Consider the following 19,779-nt stretch of genomic DNA (forward strand, 5'->3'; position numbering starts at 1 on the left):
ACTATTTCTAACTTCACTCCTTTGATCATTCTGTTTCTATACCATACCACATTCTGTATCACATTGATCTCAAATGCTCGTCATGATAACAGAGATCAACTCAAATCTATGTGAAATCATTTCAGACCGGGAATGGTTTAGATTAAAATATTAATTGTATTAGTTGTATTTATGTCATTTTATTCATTTACTGTAAAGTAATCTATGAAACAGTCGAAGCATTTTCTATCTATCAAATCCAAAGTCACAGTAACGTAAGTACTGTCTCAAAGAAAAATCACAATCAGACATACTGCACATGAATTTCTTTTTCATTTACTACACATCAGGTATCTTTACAATTTTAATATGGTGTTGATAATTACAAATCCTTTTTCCGGAAAGATTCACAGTAGCAATCTGCTGAATTATTTATCATCTAAATACACAAAATCATATTTAGTAGATAATTTCGTTAAAACAAAATTTTATCAACAGGATCACAGGCATTTGTTGATTAAGAATAAGAATTCAGGGATTCCAGCATGCAAATTGTTCATTTTACCCATTAACTTTACTCTCATAGGAATTTTTCAGCTAACAGTGTTTCACAGTTTTAATGTTGTGCCTGAATCAGTCAGATCCTTTTCTACCCAGGAATTTTCAACAACAGTTATTTAAAAATTGATTTGATGTTTTAATTTCATGCACTCCATCCTTCTTACTGTTTTAGTCTTCTTTCATCTTTCTATGACTTCCTATCTTTAGATTTCTGTAAAAAAGTATTAATTTCAATTCTAACTAATTCTTTGATGACTGAATTTTTGTGTATTGTTGATTTATCCATAATTGATTGCCCAGCTTATATATTCCTTTTTTCTGTATTTTTTTAACACTTAAAATATGTGAATTTCCTAAATTAATTCAATCAGAAATATTTTTTCTCTTAAAATAATAAAAAGAATTAAAAAAAAAAAAAAAAAATCATTCACCACGAAATGATTTGTATTGCCTTATAAAAATGGCATGACCAAAGTTTAAATCTTGAAATTTATTGTTCAGACCAATAAGCCAATCACATAAATAATACTTCATATCCACTAAATATAACTGAAGATGTCGTAAAAAAGTGGAGAAAAGGGATATAAAGCGTCAACAAGAGTTGCAAATAATGAATAAATTATACCTTTCTCGACTATATCAATATGAAAGATTTAAGTAAATTCACAGTCATTTTTAAGTATTCAGTTACTTTACCTGTAGTTATTTCTTATATTGTAATATTACTGATGAATTTATTTGGTAATTTTGGACTTTTTTATTCGGTAACGGTTTCACTTACACTGTGATTGTAAAGTACTCATTATGCATGGTATATTATTTGTTCAATTTGGGAAGTATTATTTATTCATCTCAGATCGTTCAGCTCATTCGTTATCTTGTTTATCATATTATATCGACAATTCAGTTTGACTGAAACTGAATTCTGTTCTCAATATTTACAATGTAACGATGGCTTGCTATTTAGTTAACCTTGAATAGTATTTTAAAACTATTCAAATGTCTAGTGTAGTGGCAGTTTCAGTAACTTTCAATAGCAAATATTAGCACCCGCACGTAAGTATTGTAAAAAAAAAAAAACAAACTACTGTAAAAACTATTGTAAAGTATTGTGAAAAAAAAAAATTCAGTAGTAATAGAACTGTTCTTATTGTCATCATTCTAATGTGGTACTTCTGCGTCCGCTGAATAGTTTAACGTCTAATGTTAATATCTAAAATCATTTGATGAGTTCTTTTCCATTGAAATTTTTACCAATCATATTTGAGTTAAATAAAGCGTACAAGAGAAATGAAAAATTTGCCAGAATTATTATTATTATTTAATATCAGCGCAATTGCATATTATACAACTTTCATACTCTCCAAAAAAAGAGATTTATAATGCTTTTTCAACTAATTTTATTTTATCCTTTCCTTAACCAGAATGTCAAGTGGAATTATATATTGTGTATCATAGAAAATACTTACTCAATTATACAAGATAATTATCTAAATAAAATAGTTGCTGCTAGGAAATAAGGAATTTTTTGATGAGAGGAGTTCGAAGTTCTTGATTAATTTTATTAGGAATTAACAATTGTACACCTCAATTTGGCATAACAATTACAAAAGCTGGAAATATATGAAGAAATCTGAGTAGAAGTGTCACATCTTTCAGTTCTAAACCATTGATGATCAAGTTGATTGACGTCGAACTTGATCCAACCATTTTGATAAGAAGTTTTCTCAAGCAAATATCAGCAAGCTACAGATAAAACCTATCACATATATCACATATCTGCTGTTTCTGATATTTAATAAAAAGCTCGTTTGAATACTAAAAAGAAGGAACTATTTCACATAAATCAGCATTGAAATTGTTTATAAATTTTACTGTTTATTCAATCACTTAAATTAGTCAAAATGTTATTGATCAAGAAAAAAATATGTGTTTATGCAAATTATAAAATTGTGGAAATGCATTTCTGCCCATTTGAAATTTTAGATGAACAATTCATTTTAATTAATGGAATTATTTTTCACTTAAAATACTTTTCAAATAAATCGAATCTATCTTAATTACATCAAAAATCATTCGTTTTATTTATCATTAATTATGGAATATATCAATATATCAAAACTCTTCAGAGACTGATAATTAGAAATGATTGAAAAAATCATTTAGGTTTTTCTTTCGTTCTTCCGAATCAGTCAGTTACCATTCTTATATTTATATTTTCAAAGTTCAGAAAACTTTAAACTCAAATTAAGCTTAAGTATTGCAGGTTTGAAAATTGAAAAAAAAGATTTCTTGATTCTCGAAATCTTTTAACCAACTCTTCAGTTGCATTTTATATTTCTTCATTATTATAGTTAAATAATCCTCACAACTCTGTAGAATCGTGAAGTTTTCTATACGCCGTTGTTTGAAAGTTTAAAATCAATGCAATAAAAATAACCTCATTTAAACATTCTTAAGCAAAGGAAAAAATAGATTCAAAAAAGTGCAGAAACTTTTTTTTCTTTAACATATATTTTAATCAATAAAAAAAAGTTATATATGCTAAAGTAAAGATGCTAAAGTGCTAACAATCTGTTATGTAATTGTATCGAACTTCGAACTCATACACGTCAACGTTACCGAATCGAAAACTGCTAATGTTAAATAAGAAAAAGTTCATCTGAAAAGAGTTTTAAAATGTTTGCTCATAAAATTTAACTTTTCTAAAAGTCTATTTTCTTTCTGCTAAAGCAACACAGGACGTTGTCTATTTTATTTATGCAGTACTTAACAATTTCCAGATACAATAGCATAAGCATAAATATTTGTATCTGTCAAATCATTTGGGATTTTCAAGAAATCATTTTCAAAGTGTTTCCTTGCACATGACGAAATATGGAAAAATCAACGAAATATACAGATAGATGGCAATATAAGTAAGAAAAACAAAATGAAGTGATTTGTGCTGTCGATGAATAAACTTTTAAATAATATAGCGGAATGGAATTATTTTTATCAAACGAAATGATAATGTTTGAGATAACTATGGTTGGTGTGCTTATGATAAAATATGATTTTTTTGCTTATCACATTTGATTTTAACATTTTTTTTTTCATTTTTGTTTTGTAAAATTTGTTCACTAAACGATAATGATTCGTCAGAAAGTTCAAATATACTACTGATTAACTTATTAATTAAGTGATGTCAACAGATTTATGAAAATATTTTTTCTGAATGAGTGAAGGACGTCTTGAAAATAGACTTAATTATTAAATTCTGTTTTTTTTTTTTTTTTTTTTTCTGAAGAATTAATAGGTCTTACTGACTGAAATTTTCCTGAGCCAATGTGTCATCGCATTCTGTTCCCATGTAAGTGAATCATTTTCAAAAGATGTCAATACTTTTATGTTCCATTAATTTAGTGACTCTTATGATAGAAACTGCATATGCAAGTGCAATACTACATCTGCATGGGATATCAGTTGCTATAGTTACGAATTATCGCAATTGCATTTTATATATTTGCTGCATTTATATAATATTTAGTACTTGCTGCTTATTCTTAAAAGCAATCCTGGCTTCCCACATCATTCTCGACATTGATTTTTTACTAATTTCAAATATTTTTCTGATTTATCAAAACTTTTCAGTTCCTTTATATTTTGTGTAAATTTTGTACTAAAGAGTTACAAGCAGTTATAACATCCTTAAGAATTGTAGTAACTGATGCTTTTGAAATGATTATTTCGATGTTCATTTTAAGAATCAGTCAGCCGAAAAATTCAAAATACTGAACCTTCACGATATATGAGTTTGAGTGAAATATAATCTGATGAAAGTAGTGAGAAATTAAAGATTAGAAACTTAATTATTTGACTGTTAAACAATTAATTTAAAAAAATTCTTACATTTGGAAAGGATGTTTGAACCAGCAAATTCTTATTCTGAAGTTATATTGTCTCAAATTTGAAATTATTTCATTAGCCGTTCGCACTATCAAATATTTTTCCGGAATAGGTCATATTCTAAGGTTTCTTTCCACACTAACTTCTAATCTCAGATACTGAAAAATATCTCATTGGTAATGCAATCTAATGCAAAACGCCGATTCGTGGATGCGTATTTGAATGAAGTGGGAGATATGAGGAATGCGGTGAGTCGTTTGCAGTTGTATGAAATCGCAATAGCCGCTGGCAAAGATTTGTTGATATCTGACTTGGGACCTACAGGTAATTTTTTTGAATAAATGAACTAGAGTTCGCAATAAACAAATCATTTGAAGTTTTTATTCAGGATTCTCATGTCGAAAATTTTATTCTATTATTTTAAATCATTTGAAAGTTTTATACAAAATCTAAGAAACGGATATATATAAAGAATGCTTTTGAACTATTTGATGAGATCTTTTTTCATTGATTTTCTTTCCTTCAACAAAAAAACTCATTAAAGAAAACAAATATTTTATAAGTTGTAATTCTAGATTTCAACCTTTGAGGCTTAGAGACTTACTATTAGTGAAGAAATGTTTAAGAATTACTGAGAAAAAAAAAAAGGTTATTTGAACGCATTTTTGAACAATTCATTAAATGAAAAAGTGAAATAGTAAAAATTTGTGGGATACAAAAAAAGACTAAAGAACAATTACTCTTTAAAAATAGTAAAGAAAGTTAGAAGAAACAAAGAGGTTTCTTGTTAAGCAAGAATGACGATGGTTTATTCGAGTAATTCTTTGACATTCTGTTTTCTGTGAGCAGTGTTTTGGCAGCAATATACTTCTGTTTAGGGAGCCTTGAAGAATTTCTGAAAATGACTTATTTTCCAAATAATCTTTGATACGATTAAACGAAAACTCCTGATAACTTAGTACCATGCAATACCTACAGATCAAGGTTTGCTTGGAAAACACATAAACTTTGAAATCATTTTTTTAATAATTTAAAATTAGGAACTATTATGAAAAGAATAAATGAATGGGACGAGTAAACTATGTAAATTAATGAAGCAAAAAGTATATTGAAATTGTTTATTTATTTGAACTTGTTTCTTCTTTCCTGTAAGACTTTCTTGGAGATCATAAACTGGGATGAAACAGAGAAATGACTAATTTTTTTTAAAAATGTTATTGAAAAATATTTTCTTCCAAAAGATTGAAGCTGCGTGAATTGACTGGAAATTCAGAAAATATACTTAACAAAGTTTTTAGCAACCCTTGCGGTGCATTTAAACTAATAGATCAATCATGTGAAAAGTTTTAACTCCACATATCATAATAGATGCTAGCTGGCCAAAGGAAGTATTTTAATCTTCTAATTGGAAAATTTATTTCATACAGAACAAAACTGTAGTATCTTGGAGGAAAGATATGCAAGTGGTTTTTGGTTAAGCCATTTGTACTGTTATTATAGTTAAAGAAATTGATTTAGAGTTCTTTGTCTTTTGAAGAGAAAAAACTAATTTAGTGATTTTTTAAAGTTGTTTTTTGGCATCACTTTTAATTGCCTCTTCTTGAGTTGTATGAATTTAGTTTGCTTGATTATTACTCAGTCTTTAATTTAATAAACAATCTCATGGAGCCGTATTCTCTGAAATTTGCAATTTATACAACTCAAGAAGAATTGATGAGAAATCCACTTCAACATAAATATAAAGGAACCATATGTTTAATCAATATTTCAAGTCAAAAAATTTTAAATTAAATATTTCATTAAATTTTCTTTGGAAAATTAGATAAACGAACTTGAGTACTTTAAAATTTGCTTCCACGCATTGCATTCTCTTTTGATTGTGAAACGATTTTGTGATTTCTAATTACAAAAATAAGATTTCACGATAACCTTTCTTTGTCATAAAGAGAAAAATAGTTTGAGTCACAGAAGGCGAGCGAAAAGCTTAGGAGGAAAGTGAAGAAACCTATCTTTCTGTTTTTTCTTATAAAATTATGAAGAAATCATTGTTAACGCTGAAGAGTAAAGATGAATTTAAAAAATGAAATAATTCTAGTGTCAATAATTAACTCGTCCCAACAATTAAAATCATAAAAACTGCCAGCATTCAGAACTTACTGACAATAATTTGGAACAGTCTCCAATTGCTAACAGCAGTTAATTGAAATAAATCATTGACGATTATTCATTAAGTTACAGCTTATTTTTAAGTGAATTAATCGAATTATTCCAGTTCTAGCTATCATTATATCAAATTTCCAAATTGAAAACGTTCTTAGTGTAATTAATTTAAGCAAATTTCGCTTCTTATCTTTAGACTGCTATCAATTCGATAAAGCATATGAAGTTTTTGAACTGTTACCTGCGACAAATTTCTTGGAAATAATGAAACAGAGCAGTAATTGTATTGATGAAATCGAGTGGAATCAGCAGTTTATTGAATTAAAAGAATTAGCTAATTCATTGAATGAGGTTTGAAAATCAAATTAGAATTCATTTAATTTTTTGTTTTTAATCATTTTTTTCTGATGTACACTATTTAAATAAGATGTGAATTAATTGAGAAATCAAAAAATGTTCGCGAAAACTGTGCATTTAAGCGTCTCTATCAAATTGACAAAAAACAAATTCTCACTAAACTAATAATACCAAATAGATATCACAAAAGAAATAGTAAAGAAACGCTTGAATTGTTTAGATTTTAATTTTCATGGTAAGAATTTAGCAACTGAAAAAAAGGAAAAATGAAGGTTAATTTAAAAATTTATTTGAATGAAAGAATAACAAAAGAATTTTATTCATTAACTTCTTGTAGCTTAGTGCACTGTACAACGTTAACATTTCAGCGATAGCTTCTATTTAAGATTTCAAATAAGAAATTTTTTCAAAATTGCTATTAGAAAATTTCATAACGACATATAAATTAAAGAATTCCAATTATTTGGTGTATTAATGAAGGACGCTAGAAATATGTTCACAGTTGGCTAGTAAATCCAGCTGTGCAACATTTTATGGAAGATTTGAACCCAATGAGTGTAAATTGGAGACCTATAAAAAATTAGAGAGAACTTTAAGAGAAAAGAAATGACAAGTCTTACATTGATTAGTGATGAAAAGCACTGTGTGACAAGTATTTTTGGAATATCGGATGGAAGGATAAATTGAAGAAGAAATATTAGCGATTGATCTCTGCTGTTACACCTTTTCAAATAATAAATTTGTGATATCCATGCAGCAAACTATTCATATAAAACTGTGGATGATTACAGGTTGGAGAATTGAATGTGGATGAAATAAACGTAGTGTTGCATTTCTTGGAATCATTTGCAAATTATGGGAAAATTGATTGCAAAGAGGTAAAGGTTTATTTTTTGGACTCTTCATATGGATGATGAATCTCTATCTTAACTTTCAAAGTCATTTTTTATTCAGAGTTATTAAAAATCTAGTTGTGTGTCATCGGAATATTTCATAATGATACTAGCCTTCAAATGGTCGATGGTTATTGTCAGTGTTACAAGTATTTCAGTGCTGCAGTATCCTTAATTAATCAGTCTGAGGTTAAGAAACGAAACGTATTCTTAGATTGGAATAAAAATATATGCAGTAATGAAAAGATGAAATTATGTAAAATAATTTTCTATCAAGTATTAAAAGACCTAAAAAGAACTGAAGTTTCAAGATGATGTAATCTATAAGACGAGAACCGAGAAAAAGGGTTTTAGTAAAAAAAAAAAAAAATGACGAAAAAAGGAAATATTAAAAGGATGGAGAAACTTTGCAAATACTCTTTTTCTGTCACATACTTTTAAAAAATAAAACAATTCAAATGTTAAAAATCAGCACAATTTTATTTGCAGCTTTTTGGTGAATTCGAGAAAACTCGAAACAGACTGCTTGATGTCGTCGCACAGGAATTCATCAGCAAACAAGTCGCAATTCCAAAAAAATTCACAGGACTAAAGGAGTTACAATGCAGATTACCTGAAAGTATTGTCCAAAGATTTCGAGAAATGATTTAAAATTTAAGTGCTTTCAAAAGTTTTGTTTTTTGCATGGAAGAAATTCGTCATATCATTTATTACAGGTGTGAAACTTCAACAGTTAAACGGTTTAACACCTATGTTCAGCTCGCAGGTTTTTTTTATTTGGTTTTAATTGCAGCATATCAGTGTAATTGTTTGGTATGAACCATTAAGATATTTTATTTTTCGAGCTTACCAATTAAAACCTAACATTTTTTGCTTAATGCCGTGAAATTTTATTTCGTTTACTTACTATCTGCAAAAATAATAATGAAATTGTTATTTATTCAGCATTGCAGGTCACTCGACGAGCATTTCGCGTAATGAATGATGATGATCGCATTTTAAACTATCATCTCATTCTTAATCAATCACAGATTGTTTTCATTATGTGTGAATTAATGACAAGCAGTAGGTTGTGTCATATTTTTACGAAGTTACAAACTTTATGAAAATTAGACCATATTTCATCTCTGTTCCACTACATTATTTCGTGATGGTTTGCATAAATTTCATGTTTTTTTTTTTTGATTCAAATTATTTTTTGTAACGATTTGTCAAATTAACTATCAAATACCTTCAAGTCGTCTAATTTTAAGTGATAAAAATATCTTTTTTCTGCAATTAATGAAGTATGAACAAATTCATTCATTCATTTTTTTATTCAAGCAAATAGGTGAATGATCAGTGAGCAGCTGTATGGCAAAGGTTTGTGACTGATGAAATTTATGCATTATGGCAAAATTAAAGATTAATTCGATATTTCTTGTAATGAATTCTATTTCTCTTAGATGATCAGCCAGTGGATCGGAATTATAAAAATGACATATACGTTATACTCTATGATACTGTTGAAGAGCGAGTAATTACACTTACAACGAAGATCCTAGAAAATGTAATCTTTCCTAATAACGAGATTGATTTTATTTAAACAAAATAATTTATATAGCTTAACTTGCATGTACTAATAGTGAATTAGAATTTCTGTTTAAATATAATCTCCTCAAACAAAAAAAGAAATTTTTTGTAACAAGAAATACTTCATTCATATTGACCAGTAATGCCAACGAAGCTAACAGTAATATAATTATATAAAAACTGTAAGCAAATATGAAATTCTTTTATGTTGAAATAAAGTTAACAAATGTTTATGGCTTATTTTACATCAGTAAAAGTCTACATTGGATTTAATAAGATTCTTTTATGTTATTTAAAAATGAAAACTACTTTAAAAACATGAATGATAATCACTCATGAACTAAATGGATTGTCGATGATAAAATAAGTATTCGAGCTTTAATTAATCAAATTTTGTTTTAATTTCAAGAAATATCTAAGTGAAGAATGCCTCTTGAAAGCAGGCGAATATATAATCAGTGTTCAATCGTCACATTGTTTGGAGAACGTTATGAATTCCACAAGCTATGAAATGAAGTTGCTGGACTCTGATGGGAAATTAACAAAGCATTTCAAGTAAGTTTGTCTATCTGTTTTAGTCAGTAAAAAGAAACTACAGATGTCCGAATACTGTGGATTTATTACTTTTCAAGGTATTAAAGAATTCGTCTTCTTTTGAAGATTTGCATTCTAATATGTCATTTATAAAATTTACAATTTTCTTCGACAATTAATGTGATTTAAATTATTTCTGAAAAATCTTACAATTAAAAATTTTTCTTTAGAAGAAAACAGAATTGAGGAATTGTAGTAAATTTGAAATCTTAGGATGACACTGATGAATATGTTTGATCTGTTCGATTTCGATGAAAACGGTAAATTAAGTCGAGAGGAATTTGACATATACAATACACTGGCTAGTGATGAGCATGTTCTTGATCAGGTCCGGACAACAACATATTTTTCCTTATAGTTTGCTATCAGTTTTCTACGCGACGGATTTTTTATATTTTATAGTCAACCTTTATAAATGCAACACTAAGCTGAATAAATGAAATAGTCGTCTTGTTACTAATCTTTTGCTAAAAATGCTTCAGATATCATTGGAGACTGAAAGAAAATAGAATTGTTAATGTTAGTTACAAAAACTTACTTACTCTTAGATTGTGACTTGTGTTGACATTCACATATAACGTAAGATGGCACAGAAGAGTTAATGAAGAAATCGATAGCTTTATGGATTGAGAAAATCAGCAGTTGAATAAGCTTTCTCCAGCAGTGGAGAAAGCTTATTCAACCAAAGGTCCTGCCACTTTCATGAATTTGAGATAAGTAAAATTAGAAATAAATATGGTATGAAAACCTAATATATGTATGCACATATAACAGGTATATATATAATCAGGAATGGTAGCTAGACGAGAATTTGATATATTTCAAGTCTTGTCTTTGCATCAAGAATAATTAAAATGCTTCTTATTAATATTTTCACTATCTCACTAATTTAGAATATCTAAAGAAATACACTTTTAAAATAGAATTTATAATGCAAAGTGACCATTTAGTGGCACTCACTGCACTACTTGTATAAATCTCGTGTTAGCTCTAGGTCAACACCAAATCCATATCCTTGCTAAATCAAATCCATATCCTTGATAAACCAATCACAAGTCACTCTTTTCTTTTTTTAGAACCGGCAGTATTACTTTTTTAACTTGCTCATATCCACTGAGATGAGTGGCAAAAGTTCAGAAACAAGATCGATCAATATTTTCCTTAAGTGATATCCCTTTTAGCATTTCCATAAAATCAATGTTATCTAGTTCTCGAGTCATTATCTGCTCTAATAAATGATTGCATAATGACTTTTTTGAGCAAACCTACTCACAAAGTAACGTCAGAACCTTTGTCTTGCAAGCGGTTCTAATGGTTTTACAGATGGCGTGGAATTAAAACCATAGCTGAATTAAAATTGCATTTAAAATAGTTTATTCTGTTTTTAATTCGTTTACTCTGAATGACACCGCGATTTATGACAGCTTCTAGTCATAAATATTGATTCTATTACACATTGAAATTTCACTAATTTTGATTATGTACTAAAAATTATTTTAAATTTGTATTAGAAACGCATGCAGATATTCATTTTGAGTGCAAACTTTCTTGTAGACTACTATACCGTGAATTCGAGCGTAAAATAAAAGTAACTCTTATTATTATTATTATTATTATTTACGCTACTAATTGGTTCAATTTCTAGTCATAAATATTGATCAGTTAATTTTATTTTCAGGAATGGGAAATACTTTGTCAAAATTTTGGAGCTGAAGATGGTGAATTGCTGCTAAATTCTTTTGTCGCACTTCATCAGGTTTTCTAAAACATCTTTCATCCTTGAAAGTAGCAACGAAGAGATATGTTGCTATATTGAGACAGGTGAGTTTATAGAAAAGATTTAAATATTTTTCAGGTAGAGGCAGATAATGATCCATCATTAGAAGACACCTGGATGACATTGATGTGCGTTGGGTATAACGAACAGTTGGATCTGATAAATGTCATATTTCTATTTTTGTCTTATTTTGCTTAAGCAATTAGGTGACTCGAATGGCTAAGGTTTGCACTAAATTTCTATAACTAGTTTAACGCGTTTTTACTCGTTTCTACAGTTAGTCATATAGTCCTTAAAGCGACGTAAACCTTCGAGAAGAACGCAGGTGAGTCTTTGGGAGTTTTATCAATGATATTACTCCATAGTAACTCTAATCTTTCCTTTTTTTTAAAAAAAAAAAAAAAGGAAAAAAAACTGAGGATACAAAATTTTAAGCTAAAATAAAATGATATTAAAGAACTGTCTGTGCGCATTCACAATCTTTTCCGAATCGATTGTTTATATGGGACGGGTAGAGTTACGTGAACCTACGACAAATGAGAATGTGGCGTTAGCTGATTATTTCTGGAGAAACGGTCAGGAGGTTGGTGGTGACGTCGATGTACGCATTTGGAAATGTGACTATTTTGCTGTTTGTATAGCTGGTCCAATGGTTTGCATTTTTTGTATTCTTCAGGAATGAGACTTTAAAGATAAATATAAACTTTTACAATATGTTTTTAATATCTTGGTTCAAAATGTCCTAATATTTGATTTTTATCTTCCTAATGCATTTCATTCTCTCTCTTTAGTGAGGTGGCGTCCCGGTCTCTTAGTAGATGACAGTTTTAATATATCATATTTTCATAGTCCTATTTACACCCTCTCCTAAATCTATTTACTCACAAATTTATGCTTTCCTCTTAGGAAATAATAAGTAGATGGATTTTTTCATGAAAATTTTTTGGGGAAAGATAGTCGTTTAACTGTTAATCTCTGCAGAAGCTACCTTATGCTATGAATCTTTATTATGGAAATTCGAAAAATGTATTGGTAAAAGAACTAACGGATCTTCGAAGAATACCCTTGAAATTCATCAAACCTAAGGTCAGTTATTTTAGTGTGCATTGTAGTTATGAGTTGCAATTGTTAAATCTAATAATAAATCTGCAGATACTACTTCAAGCAATTGCAACAGAATCGGATTGGTCATTGACTTTCACAGTCGAAACAACGATCTAAAAGATAATGCTTAGGTTTTTCTAATCAGTGTTATTTTAAATCTAAAGTATATAAATCAAAACTTCTCAAAACTGTGTTTTTCTTTGAACCTCAGTGACTTATTTCGAAGCAGTCTCATTGATTCCAGTAATCAGCCCTCGTTTTGCATATTTGTTCACACCACTAGACTTATATTGTTTATTTGGAAATGTAAGAAAAATAAGAATTACTGCGCCAATAACCCTATCCAGCACCTTACTACAAAGGCAAGAAATAACTCCGCTAATTAGATCAAACTTTTATAGAAAAGAGTGCTTTGAATTGGCTATCATAAATCTGCAATTTTATTCTTTATCTGTTGGTTTTTGAGAGCCCAAATTTAAGAAAAAGTAAGAAACAACTGAGACATCAAATGATGTTTCTCTGTGATACTTGTTGCTAAAACTATTGCAAGCAGTGATAAGCATTACCATAATCATAATGATTTATCAAAGTTTCCAAGCATTTCGCATCATTAAATCAAAATAAGCATCATTATCAATAGAAGCTGACACACCACAGTAATAATTCAAAAATTCTTCTTTCGTTATCTAAAAATAAAAAATGGAAAAATTAACTGTCATCCAATAATAATCATATATCTTTTTTATAAAGCATAAATTCCTTTTCACCTTGCCTTGTACATAGGTATAACCAAATTTTATCTCGAAAAGATAAGTCTCTTTTTAATAAGACAGCCTCCCTTAAGGGAAGAATCTCTCTCAATAAAAGCCAAGTATTGACACTACTAGTTTATTAGTCCACTTATGACAGAATGCAAAAACCGGGTGGAAATTTCATCGTAATGTGATAATATGAATGTTTACCTTCTCATCAATATGACCTGTCATTTCAAAATTGCTGAGAAACTGATTGAAGATATCTTCACGAGTCTTCTCACCAGATATGTATTTTGGATGTCGTTCAGCATGATAAACCCCTTTCATGTCGTTCACTGTAATTATACCATCGCCAGTTTTATCCAATTTTTTGAACGCTGCATCGATAAGCGCTAAACGGGCTTTCGACATCGGTGGCTAGAATTTTTCGTCAGCTTTAACCTAGATTTTTAGCCGTTTTCCATTTCTTTAGATTTAGATATTTAATGACAAACTGTGTTATTTTCTCATTTTGAACCTTTTTCCTGCTAACAATTGCTATTTTTTTAATTAAATTATTCCGCATAATCTCCCAACTTTGAAATACTGCAAGAGAGAATATATGACAATAATCATTATCTGCTCTCCGACTGTAAAAGTGTCTGTTTAATATGTCCCAAAACTGATCCAAAGAATACTAATGAAAAGAAAGATAAACAACACACACGCATATTAAAACTGTCAAACACTTTTGATATTGATTTCTAAAGTATAAAAATTCCTTTGTGCCTTTAACAGAGATTTTTTTCTCATAGTAGACATGATTAAAATTGTTGGAAAAGCAATAAGTAATCTCTCTCTCTCTCTCTCTCTCTCTCTCTCGTTGCTTTCAGCTAATTATTGAAGAATTCAGAATTCAATAATCGTACGATGTCTGAAGGCCTCATATGATGACTAAATATCCAGAAAATTCCCAAAGCTTTGAAATCAAACTTAACGTACCCTAATCGTCAAGAGAAATTCATCGAAATCGATGGAACCAGAACTGTCTTTATCAAATTTCTTGAATATCTCCTTAATTTCCTCATCAGTTGAATTTACACCAAAGTCATGCAAACCTTTCTGGAATTCATCAAGATCAAGCGTACGACTGCCATTATCATCCATAATTCGGAATGATCTGAAGATTTTCTTTAAAAATTCAAATTTCGAAGTTACTTTAACATTTTGTCAATCGGTCAGTTGATTAATCATTGGTCAGTATCCCGTGAAGGCGAATAATACAAACGTATCCACTACACAGACCTAATAAAGAAGAGAAATCCAGCGAAATCGATGGAATCACAAAGCACCATAAATTATTTTATACTGGAATAGCACTAAATAAGCAAAATGATTGGTAAACCGGTGTTGAGAAAAATGAGGACATATTCATGTATGTTGACACTATTCATTTTGACTTCAAATTTCATCTTTGCGATCGCACCACTAGAATTTGATTTTTTTAATATTGTCAAGTTCTATTATGAAATCTCTGAAACTTTTCCTCAACACAGTTTACTATTTGGATTTCTTCCCTCATTAAGCGAGGAGAATTTGCTTGTTAATGAGCATTGAGGATAGCGGTAAGTACGATAACCACTGAAAATTCCCAAAGAATTGGAGAAAAAAGTATGCATTATTGCATTAAGAATTTTATATTCATCTTAAAGATTAGGCATAAAATTTATGCGCAATACAGAGGAAAATCCATACAATGTTCTTTCGATTTAATACTACTAATGTGATAAAAATAAGTAATTTTATAAGTGATAGGCTTACAAAAGCCATAAGGTGCGTTGTGCATATTTTGTATAAAATGAAACTTAGATTCGAAGTTAAGTATAAGGTCAGACTTCAGTTCATGTAGAACTCACATTTAGTAACTTTAAAAGAAGGAACTTTTTTCTCAAATACGTTGAAAAACCTTATGTATTATGAGCGATTTTACAATTAATGAACAAACCGTCCCAAAGATTTTATTCCAGCATTTCCACGTACTAAGCATTGCAGCCTCAGCCGTTCCACAGGATCCTTGGCTATTTGCAGCTCTTTTAAAGCTTTCATTTTAAGTTCTTCTTCACTCATTGTCCCGGCGCGAATATTCACCACTGAATTACCTAAAGTATTTAATTTTTTGATTCCAAATAATTCAAATGAAACAGTTATTTGCAGTACAAAACTATGTTAGTTATGATATAATGCAAGAGAAAAAAGCCAGATAAGAAGTAACTAAAAAGCACCAACAGAATGAAGAGACGATTGAGTAACGATACAAGAAATGCGACGTGATTACGATGATTTCACGTTTTCACATTGAATGTCGATTGTATCATAAAGATACATATTGTTCTGCACTATTATCAAAATTTTCAGTTAACTTTCAAAAGTAACCTTAGTATAACATAAAATCTACATAGATTACACTTGTTGATTTCACGATCCATAAAATGAGGATTATATCCTCAGCTAATGAGAACTTATAAACAAGAAATCATGTTATGGCTAATTAATTAAACTCTTTCAAAACAAATCTTATTTAGACTTATGTCGATTTCCATTAACTGTATGCTCTTTTTTAAGTCATCTTAGTTATACTTTCTCAATTTTGTTAAAGAAGTAATCAATAAATCAATTTGTCAAATTATCGAGAAAGTATAATAAAAATTAGCTGAAAGTGGTATGTTAGATTCCAAATTTAGAATGCATTTGAAAAGATGCAGAAGCAGACTAGATAGCAGAATTTGTTTGTAGAAATCGCATAGATTGCAGCAAACAAAAGATAAATAAACTCTTTCATTTAATACTTACAATCTTATGCACAATTCTCTTTCAATTAACTAAGTAAGAGGTCATATTTTTCCTCCATAGTTACAGTAACACTTCGATCTCTTTCCACAATATCTAGCATTTTCCTTTTTTTCATTGAAATAAAAGAGAAACAGGACAACATTGCTTGCCAACTCAGTAATTATAAACTTAAAATCAGATACTCTTATGATTTATGAAGTTTTAAAACAATCCCAGTAAGTAATACCTGTAATAAACTGAAAACATGCGGAGTTATTCATACGGCTCATCGCTTAACCGTTCAGAATGTCAACCACTTTGCCACTTTATTCAGAATAGGATTAGCTTGGAAGAAATTACCATCGATTTCGCCGTAGACTCTATAGAACTAGCAGAGAATGGGCATGGCCCTCCAGTAAAAGCCAAGCTTGTAATATTTGAGCCTAGACGCATCCTTTCCCAAATGCAAATGCTAAACTCCTCCAGTGTATTTTATAGGGATCTGCTTGAAATAAAATGTGATTCTTCGATCTGATTCTCCCTATTCTTCTCCCTTCTCGGACAATTAACAATCCTCAATTCTTATTAGAAAATTAGAAATTTTCAATTTCCACATTTGCCAATTTTTGCTAGTCACTTATTTTTTGTTATAACACTTTGCAAAATTAAATGATTACTCTTCAGACGAAAACAAATCTTTTAACCACTCATTCAAGACAGCAAATTTTAATTGCTTCTAGTAATTAAAATTTTTTTGTCTCGATAAGTGTTTGAAAATTTCGAAGTAGTGCTCTTTTCACATGATTGATCAGAAAATAAGTGTTATGCTTTGTCTTCTGATTTAGATAAAACCAGTGTGATTATTAATGATAAAGAATTTTGCCTAATCCAAACTAGTTTCGGGCTTGTCTAACCAGAATTAATGAATTTTTGAACATGTGTCGGCACTTCTTAATTCTTAAAGGCATTAGCCTAGTTTTTTAATAGAAGGATGAAACTAAAGTTTCATATCCAAACGAAAGACTTGTTCTAACTAAGCAAGTCTTCCTAGAAATCTCCTTATCATCTCGTCACATAAAATCTCGACATGCCAGCACTATCAAGAAGACACCATACTTTTTTCTCAAAGTAAAGGGCAATTTTCATTTTTAATTCAATATATTTTTATGTTACTCTTATTTCTACTACTCAGGAATGAATTAAACTGTTTCATTACATTATTTATTTTTTTGTTATTGCTTTTTCCAACTTTTTTACAATGGTTCAGGTGAAATAATAAGTCATATCTGAATATTATTCCAATTCAAAATAGTCAGAACGAACTTGAATTCCTGAATTCTAGCACAAACTTTACACATTTCTACAAAAAAAATAAAAAATAAAAACTGTTTATAGAAGGAAGGAGGAAATAATTTTTAAAAATAAGTGAAAAAGAAACTAAGGTTGCTGAAGTTATGTAGAATAATTGAAGTGAGTAATTCGAAAATTTGACTAAAAGTATTCAGAATGGATGAGATGTCATTTATTGCTATAGCAACGAAATGAACTGCATTTATTTCTTCTATATGGTCATCAATATCTCAATGATAACTGTTTTTTGATGCAATTTCTTCTTTTACATTAGTTTCATCGCGCAGGTAGTATTCCATTAATTAATTACCACTGCAAAAAACTGTTGTTCAACACAATCAGCGAATTCGAAAAAAAAAAAAAAAGATTACAACTGACAAAATGTAGCAGAATAGACTGACTATATAGTGATAGTACTGCTTTTACGCTTACATATGTCCTCAAAGTAACAGAAGGACAACACTAAGAAAGCAGCGCAATTAAAATCGAAACATTACTCTTCGTAACAAGTTCAAGAAAAACTGAAAGCCAATGCTTAACGTGTAACCATATCATTCGAAGGAATTCAGGACGTAACCATACCTCTCGGAGAATTTCAGGACAATTTAGATTTAAATCCCTGCAGTAAATCCAATTTTTATAGCCAACATTTAGAGCCAAATTCGGGAAGAAAAGGAAGGAATAAGCTTATGAAAAAAATGTGGTATATGGGAAGTATGATGGTAACGAGAACATAACGCATTCATTCAGTTAATAACTAATCCCACCTTTCTGTATCTTCATTACGAGCATTAAGATGTTGTAGTAGTCTAAGATGACTCATGCGTTGATGGAATGTACGAGACCAGTTTATTGAAAACAAGAAATCATTGTTAAAATGACAGTACAAAGCTGTTCTTAATCATTTAGCATGAAATATATATTAGAAACTACAACATCGAACAACTGAATTCAAGATAATTTTTTAAAAATATTTTGGTTACGGACCGTATACAAAAAATATTGTATACAAAAAGCATTCATATCAAATATTTCAATCGTATCAACCAAGATGAACAACTACATTGAATAATACTATTTCCTGCATTTCATCCACTCTTCTTTGCGAAAAACGATAAGGCAAAGCAAGCACGAAGATCAAGAGGACAGCAAACTGGGAATTTATCGAAGCCTTACTCTGCTAAGTTATCAGAAACAAAAAAGTTTGCAACAAATTAGAGAAAGACAAACACCGATGGCAACGTATTAAGAATTCCACATTCCAACATTCCAACAGTTATTGGTCGATATGCCAAAGGATTTAAAAACAATTGCGCTGGAAATAGACATGGAATTCTTGATTATATTTGGACCTTCTTTTATCCACAAAGGAAACTTAACTTTAAGAGTAAATACAGCATTTACTCTTTTTCATCAAATGAATTTCGAATAAAGCAAATCATAAAACTAAGAAAGAAGACAAAAGCACACCCGCAGTACAGGTTCTTATAAACTTACAATTCATGAAAAAAATTATTAGGAAAAATTCCTGAATTAATTGAAGGAAACTTTATAAAAAACAGAAGTCTAAAGTTTCCAAGTCGTAAAGGTAAACAGGAAAGCGAATATGGGGAAACTTAACAAACCGAAAAAAATTCAACAGTATAAAAACAGGAATCGAACGAGAACCTACCAAAAGATACCAAATTGAAAAAAAATGCTTGGAAAACAAGCGAAATCTTAAGATTTATATATATATATATATATTAAAACTAGTGCAAAGCGATAAAGAATAACAAGAATAATCATGAACCTAACCTTGTAAAGCGACCTAGAAGTAGTACGCAAGCCCGATATACATATATAAAAAAGAAAAAAAAAAACAAAATTCAACTCTTCTCAGATATAATTCTTTATTTTAACTTTGTGGAGTAACATTCCCACACAATTTTCACCAAATGTCATTTTCTTCTATTCTTTTCTACAAAATGATGAAAAATGT

The 19,779-nt window shown here is 29.5% G+C and overlaps 3 protein-coding genes across 5 annotated transcripts; 1 reads left to right on the forward strand and 2 right to left on the reverse strand.

Annotated features, from left to right (window-relative positions):
* Positions 1-4,607: 4,607 nt before the first annotated feature.
* Bm10079 (Uncharacterized protein) lies at positions 4,608-13,002 on the forward strand (the record flags this gene model as incomplete). Its single annotated transcript, XM_043078902.1, has 14 exons — positions 4,608-4,752; positions 6,785-6,939; positions 7,737-7,823; positions 8,328-8,457; positions 8,555-8,604; positions 8,792-8,903; positions 9,284-9,387; positions 9,820-9,965; positions 10,218-10,332; positions 11,683-11,760; positions 11,860-11,946; positions 12,239-12,433; positions 12,763-12,867; positions 12,934-13,002. The coding sequence occupies 14 exons, from the start codon at positions 4,608-4,610 to the stop codon at positions 13,000-13,002; spliced, it is 1,578 nt and encodes a 525-aa protein (XP_042934836.1).
* A 467-nt stretch (positions 13,003-13,469) lies between these two features.
* On the reverse strand, positions 13,470-16,738 carry Bm2858 (Uncharacterized protein; the record flags this gene model as incomplete). Of its 3 annotated transcripts, XM_043078903.1 has the most annotated exons (5): positions 13,470-13,571; positions 13,848-14,057; positions 14,622-14,799; positions 15,625-15,778; positions 16,696-16,738. In XM_043078903.1, the coding sequence occupies 5 exons, from the start codon at positions 16,736-16,738 to the stop codon at positions 13,470-13,472; spliced, it is 687 nt and encodes a 228-aa protein (XP_042934837.1). The 3 variants fall into 3 exon arrangements, with proteins under 3 accessions (XP_042934837.1, XP_001900233.1, XP_042934838.1); XM_001900198.2 differs by lacking the exon at positions 16,696-16,738 and having other exon boundaries at positions 15,625-15,746; XM_043078904.1 differs by lacking the exons at positions 14,622-14,799; positions 15,625-15,778; positions 16,696-16,738 and having other exon boundaries at positions 13,848-14,051.
* Positions 16,739-18,260: 1,522 nt separating this feature from the next.
* On the reverse strand, positions 18,261-18,621 carry Bm17520 (Uncharacterized protein; the record flags this gene model as incomplete). The annotated part of the gene is made up of 2 exons (XM_043078905.1): positions 18,261-18,417; positions 18,566-18,621. The coding sequence occupies 2 exons, from the start codon at positions 18,619-18,621 to the stop codon at positions 18,261-18,263; spliced, it is 213 nt and encodes a 70-aa protein (XP_042934839.1).
* Between the last annotated feature and the right edge of the window lie 1,158 nt (positions 18,622-19,779).

The sequence above is a fragment of the Brugia malayi genome (assembly GCF_000002995.4).
Source record: "Brugia malayi strain FR3 genome assembly, contig: Bm_v4_Chr2_contig_001, whole genome shotgun sequence".
Classification (NCBI taxonomy): domain Eukaryota; kingdom Metazoa; phylum Nematoda; class Chromadorea; order Rhabditida; family Onchocercidae; genus Brugia; species Brugia malayi.